Genomic DNA, 19,848 nt, shown 5'->3' with positions numbered 1-19,848 from the left:
ATAAATGTCCGAATTCATTTGTCGGAAAACATACATCGTTGTAGTGTTTCTAGCCGAGACCACACGTACGCTTGCAAACGCGCGTAAGCTCGCGTCCGCACGCCTAGCGCCTGCCGCGCCTCGCGAGTAATGGCGGTTTGCATCCACAAAGACGCGCGACTGCGCGCGCTCACTGGGTTCACTCACAGACGCCTTGGTAGGCACCGCTTCGTACTTTTTTATCGACAGTGTTTCAAAATGCTTCAATTTATATAAACGTAATTGCAATATTTTTATAGCTGTTAGAGCAGCGTAAAAAGGAAAGAAGAACCACGTTCTTGCATGATATAAATCTGCTTCACCGAGAGTTGAACGTTTCGCGCCGTAGCTGCGTAGCTAGGCGAGCCGACGCGAGTCAACCGAAGCGCTCGATAACAGAGCGGAACTGTTCCCCGAAATCACGCTATGATCACGCCGCGTTTCGACGCGTACGAGCCATGCCGCACCGTCTGCGCATGCGTGAGCGCGTCAACGCGATAAATGAGTCACGTTTTGTTGCGCGTTCACTCGCCACTTGAATAAACATCACGTGCTTCCACGTTATCGTCTAGACACTAAAACCTAAAACCTCGCACGGTGGGCGAGGCGGCAGTCGCGTCAAAGGCGTTCGGAACCCTGCGGAGAACATTGTTCGATAAGCTCACCTCCGTCGCTTTACTCGTGAAGCTTGCATAATATTTGTGATAGCGCACCTATATATAGGGAATTTGCGCGCTGTGGTACTTTACACTGAGTGGACTGGACTCTGTTGACTGCCTTGGCGATGGCCGGAAATGAAGGGGTAAGTACTTGAGGCTGGGTGCGCAATTTGGAGCAACGTACGTGCACGTCATGGGGTTTTGAATCCCCGCCAGGTTTAATTTGTACCTTTTATTTTAGGCAACGTATGGATTTGTAGTTTCTACGAAGCATGCATAAAGAAAACATTTAAATTTCTTTTTAAGAACCGAAATCTTGACAAACCAGCAGGAGAATAATCCACGTTGCAACTAAGGAGTACTAAAAAAGGAAAAAGCTAGCGCACGTTCAATCTTTATTTTAGTTGATTTAGAAAGGCATCACAGTCCTACGAAGAGGCATAACATGAGGGCGGCATATGGTGCAGTTTATGACAAGACACAATCGGTAAAAAGACCTCGATGCATAAAGGAATTCAAACATTCGCACAAAACAATGAAATTTAGTCATTTACAATACGAAGTGATATAAAGTGACGACAGTGGCAGGGGCGTAGCCAGGGGGAGGGCTTATGGGGCTTCAGCCCCCCCCCCCCCCCCCCGAAATTTTTTAGTGCTGTCCATACACCGCCAACCAAAGCAACCCCCTGCGTCGAAAATCATTCTCGATTTTGTCTAGAATGTCTTTTTCACGTTCGAAAAGACATTTCTCCGCGAAAATTGCGAAGTCGGGCTGGATTTCGCGGCAACGCCATTGTACCGGAAGTCGGCGCAATCAGCCCCACCCGAGCTCAAAGTTTCAAGGGCGTTTTGATGGCGAACGGGCTCGCCGCGGCACCTCGCAGAGGCTGCGGAATCTACGGAGCGCATGCAACGCAGCAATTCCAAAACTTTATAGGTGTAAATCTAACAAACTTTTGGTGTGCATGGTGCATTGACATTTCCAAAGTTGTGCTTTAGATTGTCAATTGCGGAACTTTGTGGGTTTAATGCTGTTATAAACATTATAAACACAGTATCAGACAAGTTGACAAAACATGCAGGGAGGTCCGATGAGACGAAGCGTTGTGGTGGATCATTTGTGCCGTCATGTCACATAAAAAAGTCCCAACATTTTTTTTTTTTTCGCCTACGCCAAAGCAATCATGTCAAGACACTAAACCAGCCAAGGTAACTACGTTATTATTTTTTCTGCTTTGACTTTTATTTGCGCGAACACATTGAGCCTCTTCAATTTTTTTTTTTTTTGTCCTCGTTACCCTACCCGCGAGCTGCCAGAGCCAGCCAGAGCGCATACGTTTTTCTCATGTTGCCCCGACCACCGCGCTTCGCACTTCGGTGCGCGTTCGGTTTGCTATGGCCGAGTGGATTTTCACCTGGCAGAGTTTTGGGCGCTTAGTGGCTAGCAGACTAGAAAAAGAAACCATGGTCGCTCCCCGCCATCACTTTGGGGACTCGATGGATCGCACCGCGTTCGCTTGAGCGCAGCCTCTCCGTTAAGTCTTGTCTCGCCGATGTAGGATGCCGAGCAGTATGCGTATGGTTCTCGGTGGACGAAGCGTCTCACATTTCCTTCGATATTCCTTCGGTAGCCACATTAGGTGCCCAAAGTAGGCATTTGATTGCAGCCAACATACTTTCCGTTGCGTTTCTTCATTTCGGCGCCCCCGCCCCGCAAGAGGGAAACAATGCATTGTTGCGGCGCAGCGAATTGTCGTATGGTGAAAGTTCGATTTTGTTACTTCTTCTTTTGCGGAAGGTAATGGGCCAGGGGCGCTTCAGTTGCCAGATACTCTTATTATATTGTTCTGATACCAACTATATGGACACGCCAGGCACATTCCTGCCGTCGCCTTCATGTTTCATATAAAGACCAAGGGCGATAACATCGTGACCGAGCGCCGCATGCAGTATGTACGAGTGAAAGCGTAAGGGATGGGAGCGGGGGTGGGGGGGGGGGAGGTGAATCGGTGAGCCGACGATGGTGACACAGTCTTGTGTGCGCAAAGGAGAAAAGCGGGGAGCAAGCGCATCGCACGCGATACATCGGGGGGAGCGGATGGAATGGGGGCGAGATATAGGATTCTGTGAATCTGTGATTGCGCAACATGTTTATTTGCCTTGTTTGACGCACTAAATACAGTGACTTTTTCTTTGATACATAGATTTATTGGATACTCATACGTATATTTAAATATCTTGTTGCGAGGTTTTGTGTATACGTGCATTGAACTTTGTTTGCACTGACGCGTTTTTGCCCTTCATCAAGCTGTATCTTCGCATTTGTATATCCCATTGTATCTTCGCATTTCTAATGTACGAGGGCAAATCAACTGAAAGTGAGCCTACCCACTCCGCGCAATAATCGTTCGGTTCATTATCTGCGAGGCATGCACGAAGCAGAGAGGCAACTCTCATTTACAAAAGTGACACGCAGGTGTGAGGATAAAGGTTCTCTAATGCTCTCATACACTGGGTTGAGCATGGTTGCGAGACATAAATGACACTCCAAAAGTTGAACAGCGTGTTGCCGTGCAGTTTTTGACAGCTGAAGGTATTTCCCAAAAAGAAATTAGTCGCCGTATGGCTGCCGTGTACGTTGAACATTGCATTTCATTGTCCACTGTGAAGTGTAGGAGCAAAGGGTTCAAAGAAGGACGTGAAAGTTGCAAAGACGATCCAAGACCGGGCCAAAGCCATTGTGCAATCACCACCAACAAAATCCCAAAGGTAGATGAGCTGATCAGACAACCGAGGGTAAGCATCGATGAACTTGCAGAGCGTGTGAACATCAATCACGGTTCGGTTCACGCCATAATTCATGAAAATTTCGGTTATCGGCTCTTGTGTGCGCAACGTATCCCCAAGGTTTTGAACCACTACCAGAAGACGGAGAATTTCGGCACTGCCTTGACTTATCTGATCTGGTATCACAATGAGGGTGACAACTTCTTTTCTGCATTGTGATCGGGGACGAACCATGGTGCCACTGCTACGAGCCTGACACACGACGGCAAAACTTACAGTGGAAACATTCGAATGCACCACGCCCAAAGAAAGCAAAGGCCGTCATTCCCGCCGCGAAGGTGTTGACTTTTTTTTTTTTCGGTCGTCAGGGGCCATTACTGATAGAATTTGCTGAATCTTGAGAGACTATCAATTGTTTCCGATATTGTGAAACGCCGGCATGGCTGCGTGTCGCAATCAAGAACAAATGACGTGGAAAATTGAGTAATGGTGTCATCTTGCTCTACGACAATGCATATTCCCACCTCGCTGATGTGGTTAATACAAAAGTGGGTAAAGTTCAAGTGCGAAACGCTGTAACATCCGCCATGCAGCTCAGACCTGTCGCCTGGCGACATCCACATTTTGGGGCAACCGAAAAAACAGCTCAAGGGAACCAGATTCGTGTAGGACAATGGCGTGAAAGAGTCAGCTACAGACTTTTTGAAGCAGCAACCCAAGGAGTTTGATAAGACGGGAATCACGCGACTCGTTAGTCTATGGGACAAACGTCTATATGCTCATGGAGACTACTTTTAAATAAAGTACCTCGTTTGTCATATATTCGCATTGGCTCACTTTCATTTGACTCGCCCTAGTACATTTTGCAGAACTGCTTTGTATACGTGCTCTCTGTTGCGACTATAATTTCGGTGCAATTACTCACGATACATGACCGGTGGCAGCTGCTACTGCGTAATACATTGGAACAAATGACAGCATCATTGAGATTTTTCACTGGCCATTGCATATGTACAAGAATGTAAACACGGTTCTTGAATGACAAAGATATAAAAAAATGACGTTAACATATTTGTCCTCAACTTGTTCATTTCATGGCCTTTACATGTTTTATATCAACGATATTCACTGCTTGGCTAGTTTCGAACTGGTGTAATTCTAAAGTTCGCGTGATGTATTCTTTACTTATTAAATAGGCAGAAAACGTGGGAGCATTGATATCAGTCATTTTGGGCAAAATTTTTGGCACATACGAGTATGTTCTGTTATTAAAAAATACATATCTTGCTTGTTTTCACAGTGCGTAGCGTTCAATAATTCGTTTGCAGCATCTTTGTCAATGGCAATGCAATTATTGTTCATGTATTTAATCCCTCGACAAATTGTTTAAAAGGAAGCTTTAGCTCGGGCCCAACTCCTACGCTGCCTATTCAAATACATGTAAAAAGCAGAAACGCTTTTCTGAGATAACTCCTGGATCGCTATGAATGAAATTTGTTGCATTTAAGCGAGAAAGTTAAATTCTAGTGTCTGTTGGAAGCGGAATTTCGATTGAGGGCCTGAATATTGTTTAAAATATTGAGTAAAATTCGAAAGTTCGAAAAAAACAAAAGCACAACGTTTACAATCTAATAGCTCTGCATCAAGGACTGATATTGCGGTTCTGTAAACAGCAAAGCGGAGAAGTTTAGTATGTCAGCTTGTATCTTACGTGAATTGGTTACTGTGTACAAGGGTACTGCAAAAGCCGTATTTTTATGATACTAAATTTTTTGAGATTAATGTGTAACATATCAATTTTATCCGCTGTAGATGTACTATCAGATGAAACTCACAGAAATATATCATTTTTCATTGTTGAGAGAGAGATAAAACTTTGTTATGTCCTTGATGGGGTTCAGGGGTGGCGGGGGTCGGGAGACTAACCCCCAATCCCCCCCTTCCTCAGACGGCGGCCAGTCCTTGCTTTCTGGCGGCGTCTTCGGCCATCCGGACGGCCCAGAGCTGCTCCTCTGGGTCCAAGCTGAGCAGCAATGTCTCCCACTGCTCGGCCGTAGTTATGCGTGTGTTAGTGCGGGAGGTGTTGGTGGGTGAGGCTTTGGGGCATTGCCAGATAATATGATCGAGGTCAGCGCGGGCCTCGCACGCTTTGCAGAGTGGAGAGTATGCATCGGGGTACATGCGGTTGTAAAGCACGGGGTTCGGAAAAGTTCGTGTCTGAAGGAGTCGCCAAGTGGTAGATTGTGACTTATTCAGTGTTTTGTGTGCTGGGGGGTAGCGTAACCGCTCCCTGCGGTAGTGCAGGAGAATTTCTCTCAACGTGACCATTCGGTCCCGCACGTGACCACGATGCAGAACAGAGGGCTGGTCGGGATCGGAAGACGCAGGAGAAGGATGATGCGCCCGGTGTGCGAGAGCTCGGGTGGCATCGTGGGCGGCTTCGTTTCCAGCCAGACCCGAGTGACCAGAAGCCCAGATGATCTGCACGCGGCGTTGCCTTGAGGGAGGAGTGCCAAAGAGAATCTTCTGTGCTTGGGGTGCTATCAGTCCTCTTGTGTAGTTACGAATGGCCGTTTTTGAATCGCTTATGATGCAGTCTGCACTGGTAGCCGCGTAGGCCAAAGCGATGGCCGTTTCTTCTCCTACTTCGGGTTGTGTGGTGAATATTGATGCGGCCGCGGCGAGGCGGTACAGCGAACCCGCGACTGCGACGACCGCCATGGCGTTTTGGTTGGGGTATTCTGCTGCGTCCACGTAGGTTACGTCAGCGGCTTGGTCGCAGCGCTTTTGTAGTCGTTTAGCTCGTTCTGCACGTCGCTCCGGATTGTGCTCAGGGTGCATATTGTGAGGTATGGGTGGGATAACTAGTTGAGCACGAATGTTTGGAGGGATGGGTACTTTTGGTCCGAATTGGGTGGTGTAGGTTATTCCTAGGGTGCCTAGAATGTGTCTTGCCGTGGTGGAATTGGCGAGTCGTTCGTATTGGCTAATACGCTGCGCTTCAATAAGCTCGTCTATGGTGTTATGAGTTACATAGTTCTAAACGTGATAGTTTCGTTTTCTGCAAATGTGCGATTTTGGCCAATTTTTAATAATGAATTGACAACGTAAATGAAGAATTAGAAACCAGCAGCGAATAGAATCTAGGTTTTTCTTTTAAATGCAACAAAGATCTTCAAATTTGGTGCAGCGGTTGCCGAGAAAAACAAATTCTTCTTCTACATGTATTTAGATCGCAGCACCGGAGCTAAAGCTTCCTCTTAAGGAGGAGGCCGAGTTGCAACTTGAGCCCCCCCCCCCCCCCCCCGAACGAAATTTCTGGCTACGCCACTGGACAGTGGGTAAAGTCTAGTGCCGCTGCTTCCCTTAGTCACTTCGTCCTTCGTCTGTAGGTACTTTACTCGGAATATTACAGGTTTAGATGTTTTATTTCCTACTGCACAAATTTTCATTTCGTCTTCTTTTTTGCTGGCATTACTAGAAGAGAAGGTATAGCTGGCATCACCTCTGAGTGCGACGCCTCCTTCACTTACCTTTTAGTTTAAGAACAGCTTGAATTGTTCTAAATTTAATAGTTCTGGCGACGAAGGCTCGTCTATGGAACATCACGGCTAGACGTGCTGTACTCCGTAGCGTCTAACAGAGAACAGAATCAAATGAAGTTATACTGCACTGTAAATAATTCCATCACTATGCGGAGGATTTCCGTCATTCTACAGAGGAAGTGCAGGTAAAAATGCGGAAAGCATGCCGTATTTCAAAAATACCGCAAATATTCCGTGAATATAAACAGGGTGCTCACTGTGTCAAATTTTGCGAACATTTCACTGTAGTAATACGGTGGCTACGCTGTTTTGCACGAAATAGACAGAATTCCGTATTTTTGTTATGCGAACATCTGTACTTTTGCGAGGAAAACTATACACGCTGTCGGAATGAGTGATTGTACTCACAAAGTTTAATCTAACAATATTTTATTGAACACGCGAGCTGTACACATTATGAAAATACGTACAAAATGTGTGAGCCAGCCTTCTACCAAAAGCTGCAATAACAGATGGTATTAATATTTATACGCGCCCTCCGTTCCGGTTGCAGTTTGCCGCCCATACGGGCCTTGTATAACGCTGATCTATGCGCAAATATATGCGTGTGTTTACAGTGGTCTCAAATTAAGTGATTTGCAGTTTGTACAGTATATATGTTTAAGTGAACGAATAGCCGTGGCCATAAGTGCCAATATAAACAAGCTTGCGGCACTGAGGTGCTGGTGCACTGGGAATGACATTGGTGCTCTACGCCAAAAGTTGTGCACACTATAAACCAGTACTGAAACGCAGGGCGCGGTACAATTACCATAACTGCGTTTACATTTAGCAACAAATGGCCCCGATGGGAAGTGGCGGCCTATAGATGCAAGTACAGTGGCCAGATAAAATTTTCGAATGCGGGAAGCAATTAACTCAATCGTAAAAGGGCTTTGCTGGACTATATTGTAGTTGGTTTAATTAATTATCACGATATTTTCGAAATATCTCATATCTGCAAGTCACTGTCTATTCATTAGCAGTGTGTTCAAAGAGGCTGGTTAGTGCGACATAAAAGGGCTACGTTGGACGAGCGCGTAAAGAGCGCAGTGCAGAGGGCTGACTAGCAACCAAACGCTTTATTTGCAGCAGCAGCATAGTTATGCCCTTCATGTTGCGTTCAATGATGTATTTATATGCTGCTTCTGAAAATAAAGCATTTGGTTGCTGGTCAGCGCTCTGTCACGTGCTCATATTTACTCGCTCGTGCTGTGTCGCGCTGTTCTTGTTTTTTTTAATTCTAAACTGTGTGTTCATTGACATCTAGCGATTGCACATAATCTTCGCTGTTCATGCGTTGTCAATTCTTGCGTTGACATTTGGCGCTTCATCTTGAAACAACACCGGTGTACGCGCACGTTCTCGTATGGCAGAATAAAGATCGCGAGCATGCACAAACCGACACATGTGCAAACTACGGGAAGCTGGCTGAAGATGAAGGACCTAGTACCGTGCCAGTACTGTGTGTACTCTCAAAAAGAAAAGAAGGAAAAAAAGAACGACCAGTGCCGAGTAGGTCTCACGATTCGAGATTTATTTCTTTTTAAGCTAGCGTCTAATACCATTTCTTCCATGTGCTTTATTCATATGTAAATGTTATGACAAGACTCATTATTTACCCGTTCATTACATGCACCAACCAGCCCAAATTAGCGCCATACTAGAGGTTATTGACTCATCGCAGTGCACTACTACGTACTTCATTGCAACACTGAGGCGTGCTAACCTCCCTGCCTTTCTTCTTCTTGTATTCGCTATCTCTTTGTATAAAATGCACTACCTTGTGGGAGAGAAAGCGTTCTTCTCTTGTAATATTCAGTTATTTGTCAAACAATTATTTTACTGTTCCAGCAACTAGAGCACAAGTGCGAAAAGCAAACTGATTCTGTTTTGTTCTGCGTGCTCACAGAATGCGGCCCCAGGGGGCAGCGTGCGCTGCGCTTCCGATCTAAGGAGTGGTAGACAAAGCTGCACATGTGTAGTCAGCCGGCTTTTACCCTTTCATGTTGTAAAAATGGTTAGATTACAGTATGGTTTGATTTATATTCAAGTTAGTGGAGCAAGGCCGTACGGAAGATAGATTAACGCGTCGGGAGTGAAGAACAGAAGCGATGCATTATTAGGCTGCTTGAATCTCGGCATGGTCGAATTGGCAAAGTTCTGACTTTTTCGCTGTGTGGTGTACGCTTGTGTACTCGTTATGTGCCGCCACAACGAGGGGATATTTGCATTGAATGTGTTTCACTTCATCTACAAAACTCTGCACGCTGTGGCATCGAAGAAGTTGCCCTGTGTTCGTGTGTACGTATGCACTTGGACACCCGGTAGCCTGCTCTCAATAGATGTTCAAGAGACTACGCACGCTCGTAATTTGCTGATGAGGTAAGTCCATTTTAATTTTATTGTGTTTGCTTAACTTACGTGTTAAAATAATGCGTGGTAAGCTGGCGTCGCAAACAGAACTATTGTTTCAAAAGGCCAGTGAGCGGCGTCTTCGGGGCGAAAATGACGCACGAATCAGGAAAAGGATCACCTGTCTTTTCAGATCGATTTCAATGGTAGCGCAATCGGCTCGATGGCGATCGCAATTTTCGGTGTGACACGTATACCGTTTTCCTCAATTGCGTTGAAAGTGTAGAATAAAACCGCATTCAGTTGCCCATTTCTATTGACGCTTGTAGCAGCTTGAGAGCACACTTTATCCGATACGGCAAAAACTTCTGTTTGAATACAGAACTGAACGTTCAAAATAATACCAGTGGTTCACTACGTGTGATCGTAACTTTCTTGCTTGCATGCATGTTTTTATTGTAGCGACAAAAAGAGTTCTGTGCTCTGGCTGCTCTGCTGTGTTTCGTTGGTACAAGTGCTTGTGGTGCAGCAAGACGTTTTGCTCCGAATGATGTCGGGGCAGTCAAGGCATTCGTCTCAGTAAGCAAGCTGTAAATGTATCAGTTGCAGAAAAATGTGGACCTACAAGAGAAGCGAATGCAATCATCATAGACTGTATATTGAGAATAATTCAGTTGTATTACTAAAGCAGAGAGTATATATTCATGGAAATCAGATTGTATTGTTACTTAGCAGGAACTAGGTAACTTATCATTACTAATTAATCATTTTCTTTTATTGAAAAACTAGTTGCTGTTGTCCTGCTGGAGCTGAGAAGAGGTCTGCTGCCTGCAATGGGTCCATCTCTGTAAAGTTATTGCAGTGTTGTTGCTCTCAAAGTAAGTGTTTTTTTTTCAGCTTTTTGCTACTTGCATCATTACCATCTACTTAGCTGCATAGGTAATCACTGTTAGTGACATTGAAGTGCTAGTGGACAAGCACCACTGCATTATTGCAACACATCTGTCAGAGTGCAGCTGTGGCAGTATGCGAAGGTGTTGATATATAGGCCGAATTACGTTATCTGAAATATATATATATATATATATATATATATATATATATATATATATACAATGTCATTCGATTGCGATCCAGCAGGCAAAAATGCTGAACAGGGAAAAGTAATTTTAATTTGCACTTGATAAGTTGTGCAAGCAAATCAATTAAGCTGTTACGAATGAAATGGGGCCTTTGTAATCCTGTTCTACACTGCTGCAGGGCTGAATAGCTTTGGAGTTAAGTTGTAGAGCCGTGGTAAACGAGACGGACACACGTCTTTTCGGTAACAAGGTCTAGTTTTTTCTGTCCAAAGAGAATTGAGCGGGCGCGCGCCGGAAGTGGCGAGGGCTTTATAGAGAGAGAGAGAGAGGAGAAAAGAGGGAAAAGGAGCATAGAGAAGTGCGGTGCGCGGACCTAGTGCGAAAGGAAAGCAGTATACAAAGTAGTAAGAAAAGGGAGCTCGCGCACAACGTTCGGCACAGTGAGTCGGATCATGTGTCCGTGTGCCTGGTGTCCAACACTCGCGAAGGTCCGCTTAGGGGAGGCTCGCGCGACGCCCCGCGGAGTTGTTTATGGCTGCGGGGGTGGTGCGCAGCTCCATCGCCGCGCCGCTACAAAGTCATACGACGATAATTTCTCTGTAAAGCATACAGCAAGCTTTAGCATTGTAAGAGGCTGGCATCAAGAGAGGTCGTATACACTGAAGTTCAAATGAGGTTTGTTTCTGTTAGGATAACTGTAAACAATTTGTGCTTTAGTTGTGATCTTGTGGGAAAATTGATTTCTTTTGAACAATGGCAGGAATGCATGGGTAATCTTTGTATGCACAGACATTACATCGCTATTGTTTAACCAAGTGGTGCCACCGCATGCTAAAATTTTCAGGCCTCTGATTGAATAATGTCAAATTCTGTCGTTACGTTTAGGCAACACCTTTTATATTGTTGGAGATTATCATTATTTCGTACCATGATAGTGTGATATCCGCACTAAATGTATTTGACTTTGTCTCCAAAGCCCTGCACAGTGGTGCATCATGAAAATTTATCATTTGAAACACGTCATGCAGCTCACCAATTTGCATGAATATATGGAAGATTTTTTTCGATAGTTTCTGGTCTCTGAATGTACTTCCCAATATGTTCTTGTTCGCAGAAGACTATAATGCAGTTTTCTCTATATATTTTCTGGCACTTCAAACTGCGGTGAGCTAAACCACTGAGAAGCAATACACGGAATCGCTCCTGCTTCTGGAGCTGTGTTCAAACACACACTAAGAAACACGGCTTCGCCTTGCTTGACTGTGTCGCGGGCACTTCTGAAGCACTGCCTGTCCAATAACCTTCGTGGCATGGAAGCGCCATCAACTTCTATACGTTGTTTTCTGTTTCATTGTGACATCACATGACATTATAATCGCAATATATATGTTCTTTTTCTAAGAGACCCATAATGCTCCTCTTGTTATATTTTCAGTTGCATTATTTATGCGCATATGAGCAGTGCTCCAAGTCCAATTTTATCGCAAAGTAAGCTACTAGTACATAAACAATTCTGTATAGCATAAAACCAAAGCCGAACTGCCGAACTGTACAAGGCAGCAGTCTCAGTGCAGTCTCAAGTACAAAGATTGAATTGGCAGTTCAGAGGTGCACAGCGTACCTCTTCATTACTAGCTAAACAATTAAGGTGTTTTAAAACTGAAAATTTATATAGCTTCAGCCACGTGCTATTGGTCATTGCTCCTGTCCTCAGAAAATGTGGAAGATTATCACGGCATTTCTTTTCTAATAATTTTTCTTATTGCAGTGCCATTACTTTTTGTGTAAGTAGAAAACGAATCACATAGGTAACCAAAAGCCAAGAATGTGTACACTTGGAGCATTGATCATGCAGTTTGATGGCTCAGCAAAAGTAGGAATACACCATAAACAATTGAAAATTAACTTTTACTTGACACAGGGCTGGTACACTAACCATACTGTATGCTCATGCAGTTTTACTTAAGTTTAAATTGTAGTGTAGCTTTCCAGTGTATGCTTCGATTGTCGCATTCTGTCAGAGCTGGTAACATGCTTCGCACGTCTAGCAAGTAGCTTGTCTATATACAGTAGCAAAAATGTGCCAACTGTATTTTTTCAATGATTTGATAGAATGTGTAGGTGGTTCGCTTAGAAAAATAAAGCCATGGCCTCAAAGCAGAATGATGTGACTTTCTCTGCACATGTTGCAGGTTCAAAAAAGGAAGGTGTGAGCTGTTGCTAAGGTTCCGACCAGAAAGCAAAGCCAGTATAAAAGGGTCCACACCACTGATCTTTACTACAGGGAGAGAATAACACATCGAACCCCCTCAACTGAAGCCAACCTTCTCCCAGAAGTTAGCGCTTCACAACTTTGCAGCAGCACTTCATCTGCACGGGTCTGTGGCATTTCTCCCCTTAAAATACCTGCCTGTTGTACTGCATTTAAAAACATTGCATCTCAAGCAGTGCATAAAGGCAAAACATTGCATATTAAAGTGGCTGGTGCTGGGCAAAGCAAGTACTGTGGCATGGTAGATTTGAACGAGCCAAGCTAGGAGCCAAAAAGGCTGCTGGTTTCTTGCAAATGGCAAACGTATTGTTAGCATGTTGAAGTTACTTTTTGTCGTTTATCTGTGTAGTGGATACAGCTTTTACAACTGGAGAAGAAGCCTTGGAAGGGTGAAACACTTAACGAAACTAGCTTCAGTATATCATGTGTCTGCATCACATAATTTCATTGCTGCGTGAGTGACCCCACTGGTTAACATGTAAAAGTGTTCATGATGTTTACAATGCATTATCCACTTCATCTGCCGGCCAGGCCTTTCTTGAGACTTAAGCTGATGTTGCGTTTAGAGAAATTGTGGCTGCGAGCTTGCCATCAGAGAGCCAACTTTTGAGAGTACAGAATGAGCTCAACACATTAAACGCCAGAACAAGTTGCTGAGGATTTCAATTCGAGAATATTCGAGGCAACACCTTTCTCATTCAGTGGTGCCCAACTCATTTAGTGGTGTTAATATTCTGCTGAAGGTTGTTTATTGTTACTTTCATATGGTGCCCAAGCAATGGGGTAGCAACTTCTTCACTTGGAGTATATAGCAAGGGCGTACTCCACATGAGCTGGTGACTTTCTGCTGCATTTTCAAAAATTGTTTTCTTCTTCATTTGAGATTCTCGAATTTTGCACTGTTCTTTAGCTGTTGTGTCCCGTTTTATTTTTCTAGCGCTTCTTAAACATCGGAAGAGTGAATACAACTTGACATTTTGCTTGATTTTCTAGGTTGCTTGCCCTTGCTACAAAACATTTGACTTCAAAACCCATCACACCTTACTGAAAGGATCATTTTGAAGCAGCCATAGCCACCAGTAACACGCACGACATGATTATGAAAATTGTAATGTTGGTTTTGATCTACAGGGTGTCCCAACTATCATGCACCAATATTTAGAAATATTTAAATGTCATGTAACTAGAGAGTACGAGGTAATGTTGTTTGCCGTCGCTTGGAGGCACTCAGGTTATTTTTTGCATTCTGCCTAATTATATAATTACTCCTAATTAGCCATTAAACTTCTCAAATATTTAGATCAAAAGTGTCAATGAGAACATTGTAGGTCAACATGAAAGCCTCCTGATACAGCTTTCTGTTGCTCATTCTGTGCTACATAATAGTCTTTCCAAGAAAGAAGCCAGGGAATCCAATTAAAGTGCGTTGAGTAGCTGGTCACACGGCAGTTTTGTGTCGCAAAGCTAGGAATACAACTTAAATGGGTTCTGTTCAGAAAAAGGTTTAGCTCAGAAAATTATCCTTTCTTATGCAACCTGTGCCGACAAGGTTTCTTAGACATGGCCATGGCCGCCAAGAAATATGCCGAGGCCGCAGCAGTTGACTGCAGAAGCCAAGACCAAAAGCAGTTCCTCCAGTGATTGTGAAACGGTCTCCTGGGGCATAAGTATAATTCGGTGGCACCATCTTTCTCCTGCAACTTTCCTACCTACTTAGCTAACCAGGTGGGTCAAAGATGGGAAAGGGAAAACTATTCCACAGCTTCAAACATTGAACTTGCTCAGGCTCAATGCAGTTTAAGTGTAATTCTTCCCTGATCATTTATCAAAAACGGGAAATAAGTAGATGGTATGGTCTTCATATGGAAACCCATTTCCCGCGGAGTATTAGCAGTGAAAAAAGCAGCTTATGAAGGTTTGAATATTGGACAGGATGAATTGGCGTAGATAGGGTAATGATTATGAACGTTTCTGGTGAAGTTATTGGTAGTAAAATAAATAATCAAAGAGTTAAGATATAGTATAGATTCAGATTATATAGGTTAAGATGTAGTTATAGATTAAGATGGAAGACACATTTCATTCCACTACCATAATTTTAAATCTTCCCAAAAATTCTTGTTTGATAGTCTATGTGTGTCGAGCGCCAGTGCTTCCTGATACAGTACTTCTTGATGCTTGCTTTTAGCTGACATCATTCTTATGCTGCATAGTTCACCTGTTTAAGTTCCCTCTTTCTTCCGTACAAGCGAATTTACGTTCATCATATGAAACCTTGTAGATGATTTCCTGAAACTTGCTTATGACATTAGATGGCGGCATGCACCCCGGCTTAGACATGCATTCAAGAGCCTCGTATCTTGCAAATATTAAAGATATACTCCTGCTAAGCAAGTTCTTGGTATCATCGACAAGATTATTTGCGAATAGGAATTTGCCTAAGTTGGGAAAACAGTCAATCTAAAACATGTCAAGCGATATCGCTGACAATGCATACGCATTCAAACTGAAACAAATAAAAATAGATATAGCACCAAATGCAAGAATCATTCACACGATGCCATTCCTTCAGAGGAATAAACTCTGACTTCCTATCTAAATTTGTGACCCTTTATAATTCAGACTACTAAACGCGTAATGAGGGTTGCGTAGATGTTGTACTTATTCCTCATTTTTTTTTACTGTAAGATCTGATGAAGCTTCAACAGCAGGGAAAAAACTGAGATCACAGTACTTAATACATTATATTGCAACAGAAATCAGTTTGTCTGCCAACCGCAGCATACCAGACTAACAGTTTTTGACAGAAAATGTGAGACAGAAAACATATAACACTTAGGGTGGTCCCATTTGCTTTGATTGTTTGGGAATGAAGATCATAGTGTACATGCTATGGCCCTACGTGTCATTACCAATTAACAACACAACGGGGGGTTTTGCATTTTTCAAGACTGCATGGAGATTTCTATAGTGTGCAGTTTAAATTAGGAACCTTAACAACCCATACTAAATGCAGTCTTCACAGCTTTGGGCTATACAGGTGCACTAGTTTACAAAGAACACACTCTACACCTTGTCACGGCCAAGATGGCAATTCACGTTCTTCAAAGGTGTTTCATTGTATGGGATGGCACATAGCACTTCACTTATTTGGAGAATATTGCATTCCAATTGTGTTATATCAAATAAATTCATAAGACAGTTTTAACTTGCCCTACCAGTAAAGTGGCAGCAGCTTGCACTAACTACAGCTTGTGGAAAAGCAATTGTAACTGCTAGTGCAGATGCATTGGCAACAGCAATGCTTAGGGTACTGTAGCTTCTTCGACTCTGGAGTATGCATCCTCCACAAGAAAATAATGTTTTCCTCCTCCTCCTCTACCTGATTAGAATCTGAGGTGGGGTGTAATTTGTAGGACATTCTCTTGCATAAACTTCAAAAGCATTTCTTCTTGTCTGCGCGAAAGATAATTGTTGCTACCACTGTAAAAGCAGGCTGGCTGCTTGCAGCACCTGTAGAGTACAGTCTGCGAATCTTTAACGAACCGTAAACATAATGAATAATCAAATAATTTTTAGTAATCTTCAACAAATTTAGCAGTCCTTGCCTTCCCATTTGACGTTTTTCAAACTCTAAGGTTGGCACGTCTGCACAAGCTTTGACTGCAGGTTTGTCATTTTGCATGAAAGAGTGCACTTGTGCACTTAATACCTTATCGGCAACGTTCTGCGGCAAAAATGTCATGACCTTTCGTATGCATTGGTCGCCACCTCAGAAACCGGCTGTTTCTTTGTCAGTTGGAATGTAGCATTAATGTTAAGCGAATTTGATGTTATAAGAAAAAGAATTGTGCCCTCTGATACCCTAATTCTCCTCATTGATGCCTAGTGTTATAGAAGCATGATAGACACCGTAAGAGTCAGTGTGATGTATAATTGTATGTCACGGTGGGGAGGTACAATAATTTTAAGAACTTTTCCTGATGCCTTGAGTCGGTAATGCGGAACGCTGTTTCTTTCACTCATTGTTACCAAACTTCACTTTGATTGTGGCAACAAGTATAACGTAGTTTGTTAGCACTACTGCCAACATGTGTAATGTGTAGACATCAGTGTTGAAAAAATGACCAGCTAATGGTTTGCCAGGAGCTAAGGTCCATTTAACCACAAAATTTTGAGCTTACACCTGTGGCTATTATTGCTTAGTGAATGCCCACCCAGGGTAACAGTTCATAACATTTCCTTCCATTATATTAGCGCTAAAGCTTTGAACAGCATTTGAACTGAAACTCGTTTAAAAAATGACCAATTTCCTTGTGTAACTAAGACAAAGGTTCCACAGCAAGACAGAAACTTGGAGCCGTCAAGAGCAGCATGAATATAAACAGCGCTCAATTTTTCGCAATCTTGCACCTCGTTATTATATTGCTCATCCCATTTTTTTCACAGGCTGTTCTTTACTGTCTTATGGTCATACCCAGTTCAAATTTGATGTCTTTATTATCTAATATTTGGTCTAGTATTATTAAAATGTGTACTCATAATGTGCCTTCATTTATCATTTACGCAGGTCTTAACTAGACGCATCTTGACACAAAATTTATTTTCCCTAATTCCTCGTTGCTTTTCTCCAAATGTGCAAACCGCTTATCTTAATTCCTATTTTGACTTCTGGGAAGACTAAGATAACTTGATTAATGATTTCTTACATGTTTACATCGTTTTCTGTTTTGGCTATCCCTACTTTTTGCAAAAACTGGCAGCAGTGCCCCTATCCGCTGCACAACGATCACCACTGCTAAGCACACCCTTCCTGCCTTCATCTCTTTATCACTTTGGCTTCTCTTGACCAATTATGTGCACCAGCTTCTCCTCCCGCAATGAGTGTAAGGGCCAGCGAGCTATGCACGAAAAACGCTGCCAAGGAAAACATTTGCCACCCTGTTGACAAACACATTTGTTGAAATGTTGGCTACAGCAACATTCCTTGTTCCAACAATCCTGGTCTACATACGTGTTTTTCTAACACAGAAGTTACTGCTTTGTTGTGTTCTGTGATTATACTTTTTTGCCACTTCCTTTAGGATGGAAATTCACGAATATTGTTTGTTTCTCCTAACAGCGGCAAGGTTATTCTTGCAAGGTGCTGGGGTTCAAGAGCAACTTTCACCAGGAAAGAGTGGAAGCCAAGTGATTGAAGAAAATAAAGTTGCTTCTATGATCTATACAACATGAGGACTGAAATTTTGCGCTTTTTTGTATATATGCTGCGCAATGCATTCATATCACAAAGTGCAAGGTTACATGGCTTTTTTCAGCTATGTCAGTCTGTTGGCATAACAACTTTCTCAATTGTGACCTGCTGCTTTGGCTCTGAGCTGCCTTCATGACGTTTGCGTTCAAGGATATGTACTATCGTGAACAAAACGACCCTGGAAGTGCGAGTGTCGACCAAACTGCATCTCTGCGTTCAAGACCGCTGGAAACAGTGGGCCACGTATGCACATTCCGAACGCAGATGTTAGCGTGGCTGATCGCAGCAGATAGCACACCAATAAAATTTGGTCGACGCTCGCGCGTCCTGGGCAGTCTTGTCCCTGATGATACATTCTTCAAACAATGCATATGCTCTGCAAGACGAAACACGGGAAGGACCTGTACTTTAACGGATATAGTACAGATTCAGCATACACTGTGTTCCGTTTTCCGAATACGAGAAGCACCTCTACTTTAATGGTTTTAGTACAGATTCAGCGTACAGAGTCTTCTGTTTTAGATACGAAAGCACTCGTATTTCGTATTACGGTCTCTTTTTTACGGCTGTCCATTCTACGTAAATGACCATTCTTTATTTTGCGGAACAGCGTTCTGTCACACATTACGAGCAGATTTGCTGTAAAACGAGGAGAAATTTTTACAGTGTAGTTGACAGCCATTCATCGTGACAGAAGGTAAGGCGTGCAGACGCGGACGCAAAAGAAGAGAAAGTAGTCAGAAAACCTTTCTGTGCATGCATATAAACAGTTGCAGATAAGCTGTGTGTCCACTTTCTTTTCCGCCACAGCGCGCCCTTCAGTTGATAGCCGGCGTTTGTGTTTTCTGGTTCTCTTGTGTCCGTGTTTGCACGCTTTACCTTTGGTCACAGAGTACAGGTTAGCGACAAAGGAACACAGGCAATGTCGAAGGTGGACTTACACATGTTAGATTTCCTTGTATTCTTTTTATCCTCTATATCAAAGCAAAGTCTCGCGGTATACTTGAAACACTGAAATCAATAGGAACATTAACACGCCTGTTTCACCAGCGTCAACAATCCTTATTTGCGAGGGTTAATCACAAAGTATCTTCCCCTATCTTTTTACACAAGTTACGGCTGTAAATGCGAAATCAGCATATTCATTCCCAGCAGTGGACCTTTCTTGTACCGGCCCGGCCTTATTTGCTGGTAGCCCCGCGGCACGGCGCTGCTGTCAGTAGTAGTAGATCACCGTTGGGCTTCGCACGTCCAAAGCGCACGAGCAACGAAGTGTAATTCGTTTTATATGAAGCAAAGGATGAACGGCCATTGAGATCCACAGCGAAATGCAGCCCACATAAGGGGAAAGGTGTGCCGCCTTGAGAAGTGTGAGGTGGTGGTGTTGCGAGTTTGCAAAGGCTGCGAAGACTTGCATGACAATGAACTTTCGGGGAGGCCGGGTGCGTCGCTGACTGATGACACAGGAGCCCCTCAAATGTAGTGCTGCGATTAGTCCATTATTGATCAGTTCGTTTTTGAGAAACCGCTGTTTTATGCATTGAAGACTAAAGGAACTGGAACACCAATACATTTCGACGGACACTTTTAAAATTATTATCTCAGAAATGGTGCTGTCCGTAGAACTTATTCCATGTGGATAAGCCGTACAAACTCAGCGTCTGTTCGTAAACTGGCGTAAATAGACAATTAGAAGTTAATTAGCGTAATTAGGTTACTTATTCAATTGATCATTCTGACTTTTTGTAGAACTAATGGCCGCCTCGTCTAGTAATTCTGTAACAAAGATGCGACCTCCCTCGGGCATAATCCTCGCTGGCCCGCCAGGCTCGGTGGG

At 43.4% G+C, this 19,848-nt stretch overlaps 1 protein-coding gene and 1 long non-coding RNA gene across 4 annotated transcripts in view; both read left to right on the top strand.

Moving 5' to 3' along the window:
• The first annotated feature begins 601 nt into the window (after window positions 1–601).
• Window positions 602–19,848, top strand: part of LOC126542388 (3-alpha-hydroxysteroid sulfotransferase-like) — a 36,275-nt gene continuing 17,028 nt past the window's right edge. Inside the window, exon 1 of one of the 2 annotated variants that reach the window (XM_072287255.1) lies at window positions 602–820. In XM_072287255.1, coding sequence (XP_072143356.1) covers window positions 803–820 — 18 coding nt within the window. In that variant the 5' untranslated portion in view covers window positions 602–802. Of the gene's footprint in view, window positions 821–1,756; window positions 1,887–19,848 lie in introns of those variants that run through there. The other variant, XM_072287254.1, reaches the window with a different exon arrangement.
• Window positions 6,821–17,987, top strand: LOC126527693 (uncharacterized). Of its 2 annotated transcripts, XR_008611565.2 has the most exons (4): window positions 6,821–9,433; window positions 10,193–10,281; window positions 12,678–12,863; window positions 17,880–17,987. It is a non-coding gene; the product is annotated as an uncharacterized lncRNA (long non-coding RNA). The 2 variants fall into 2 exon arrangements; XR_007598810.3 differs by having other exon boundaries at window positions 6,829–10,281.

Source organism: Dermacentor andersoni, chromosome 3 (assembly GCF_023375885.2).
Source record: "Dermacentor andersoni chromosome 3, qqDerAnde1_hic_scaffold, whole genome shotgun sequence".
In the NCBI taxonomy this organism is placed as follows: Eukaryota; Metazoa; Arthropoda; class Arachnida; order Ixodida; family Ixodidae; genus Dermacentor; species Dermacentor andersoni.
Note: the sequence above shows the minus strand (reverse complement) of the source record. Positions and strands in the feature narration are given on the sequence as shown.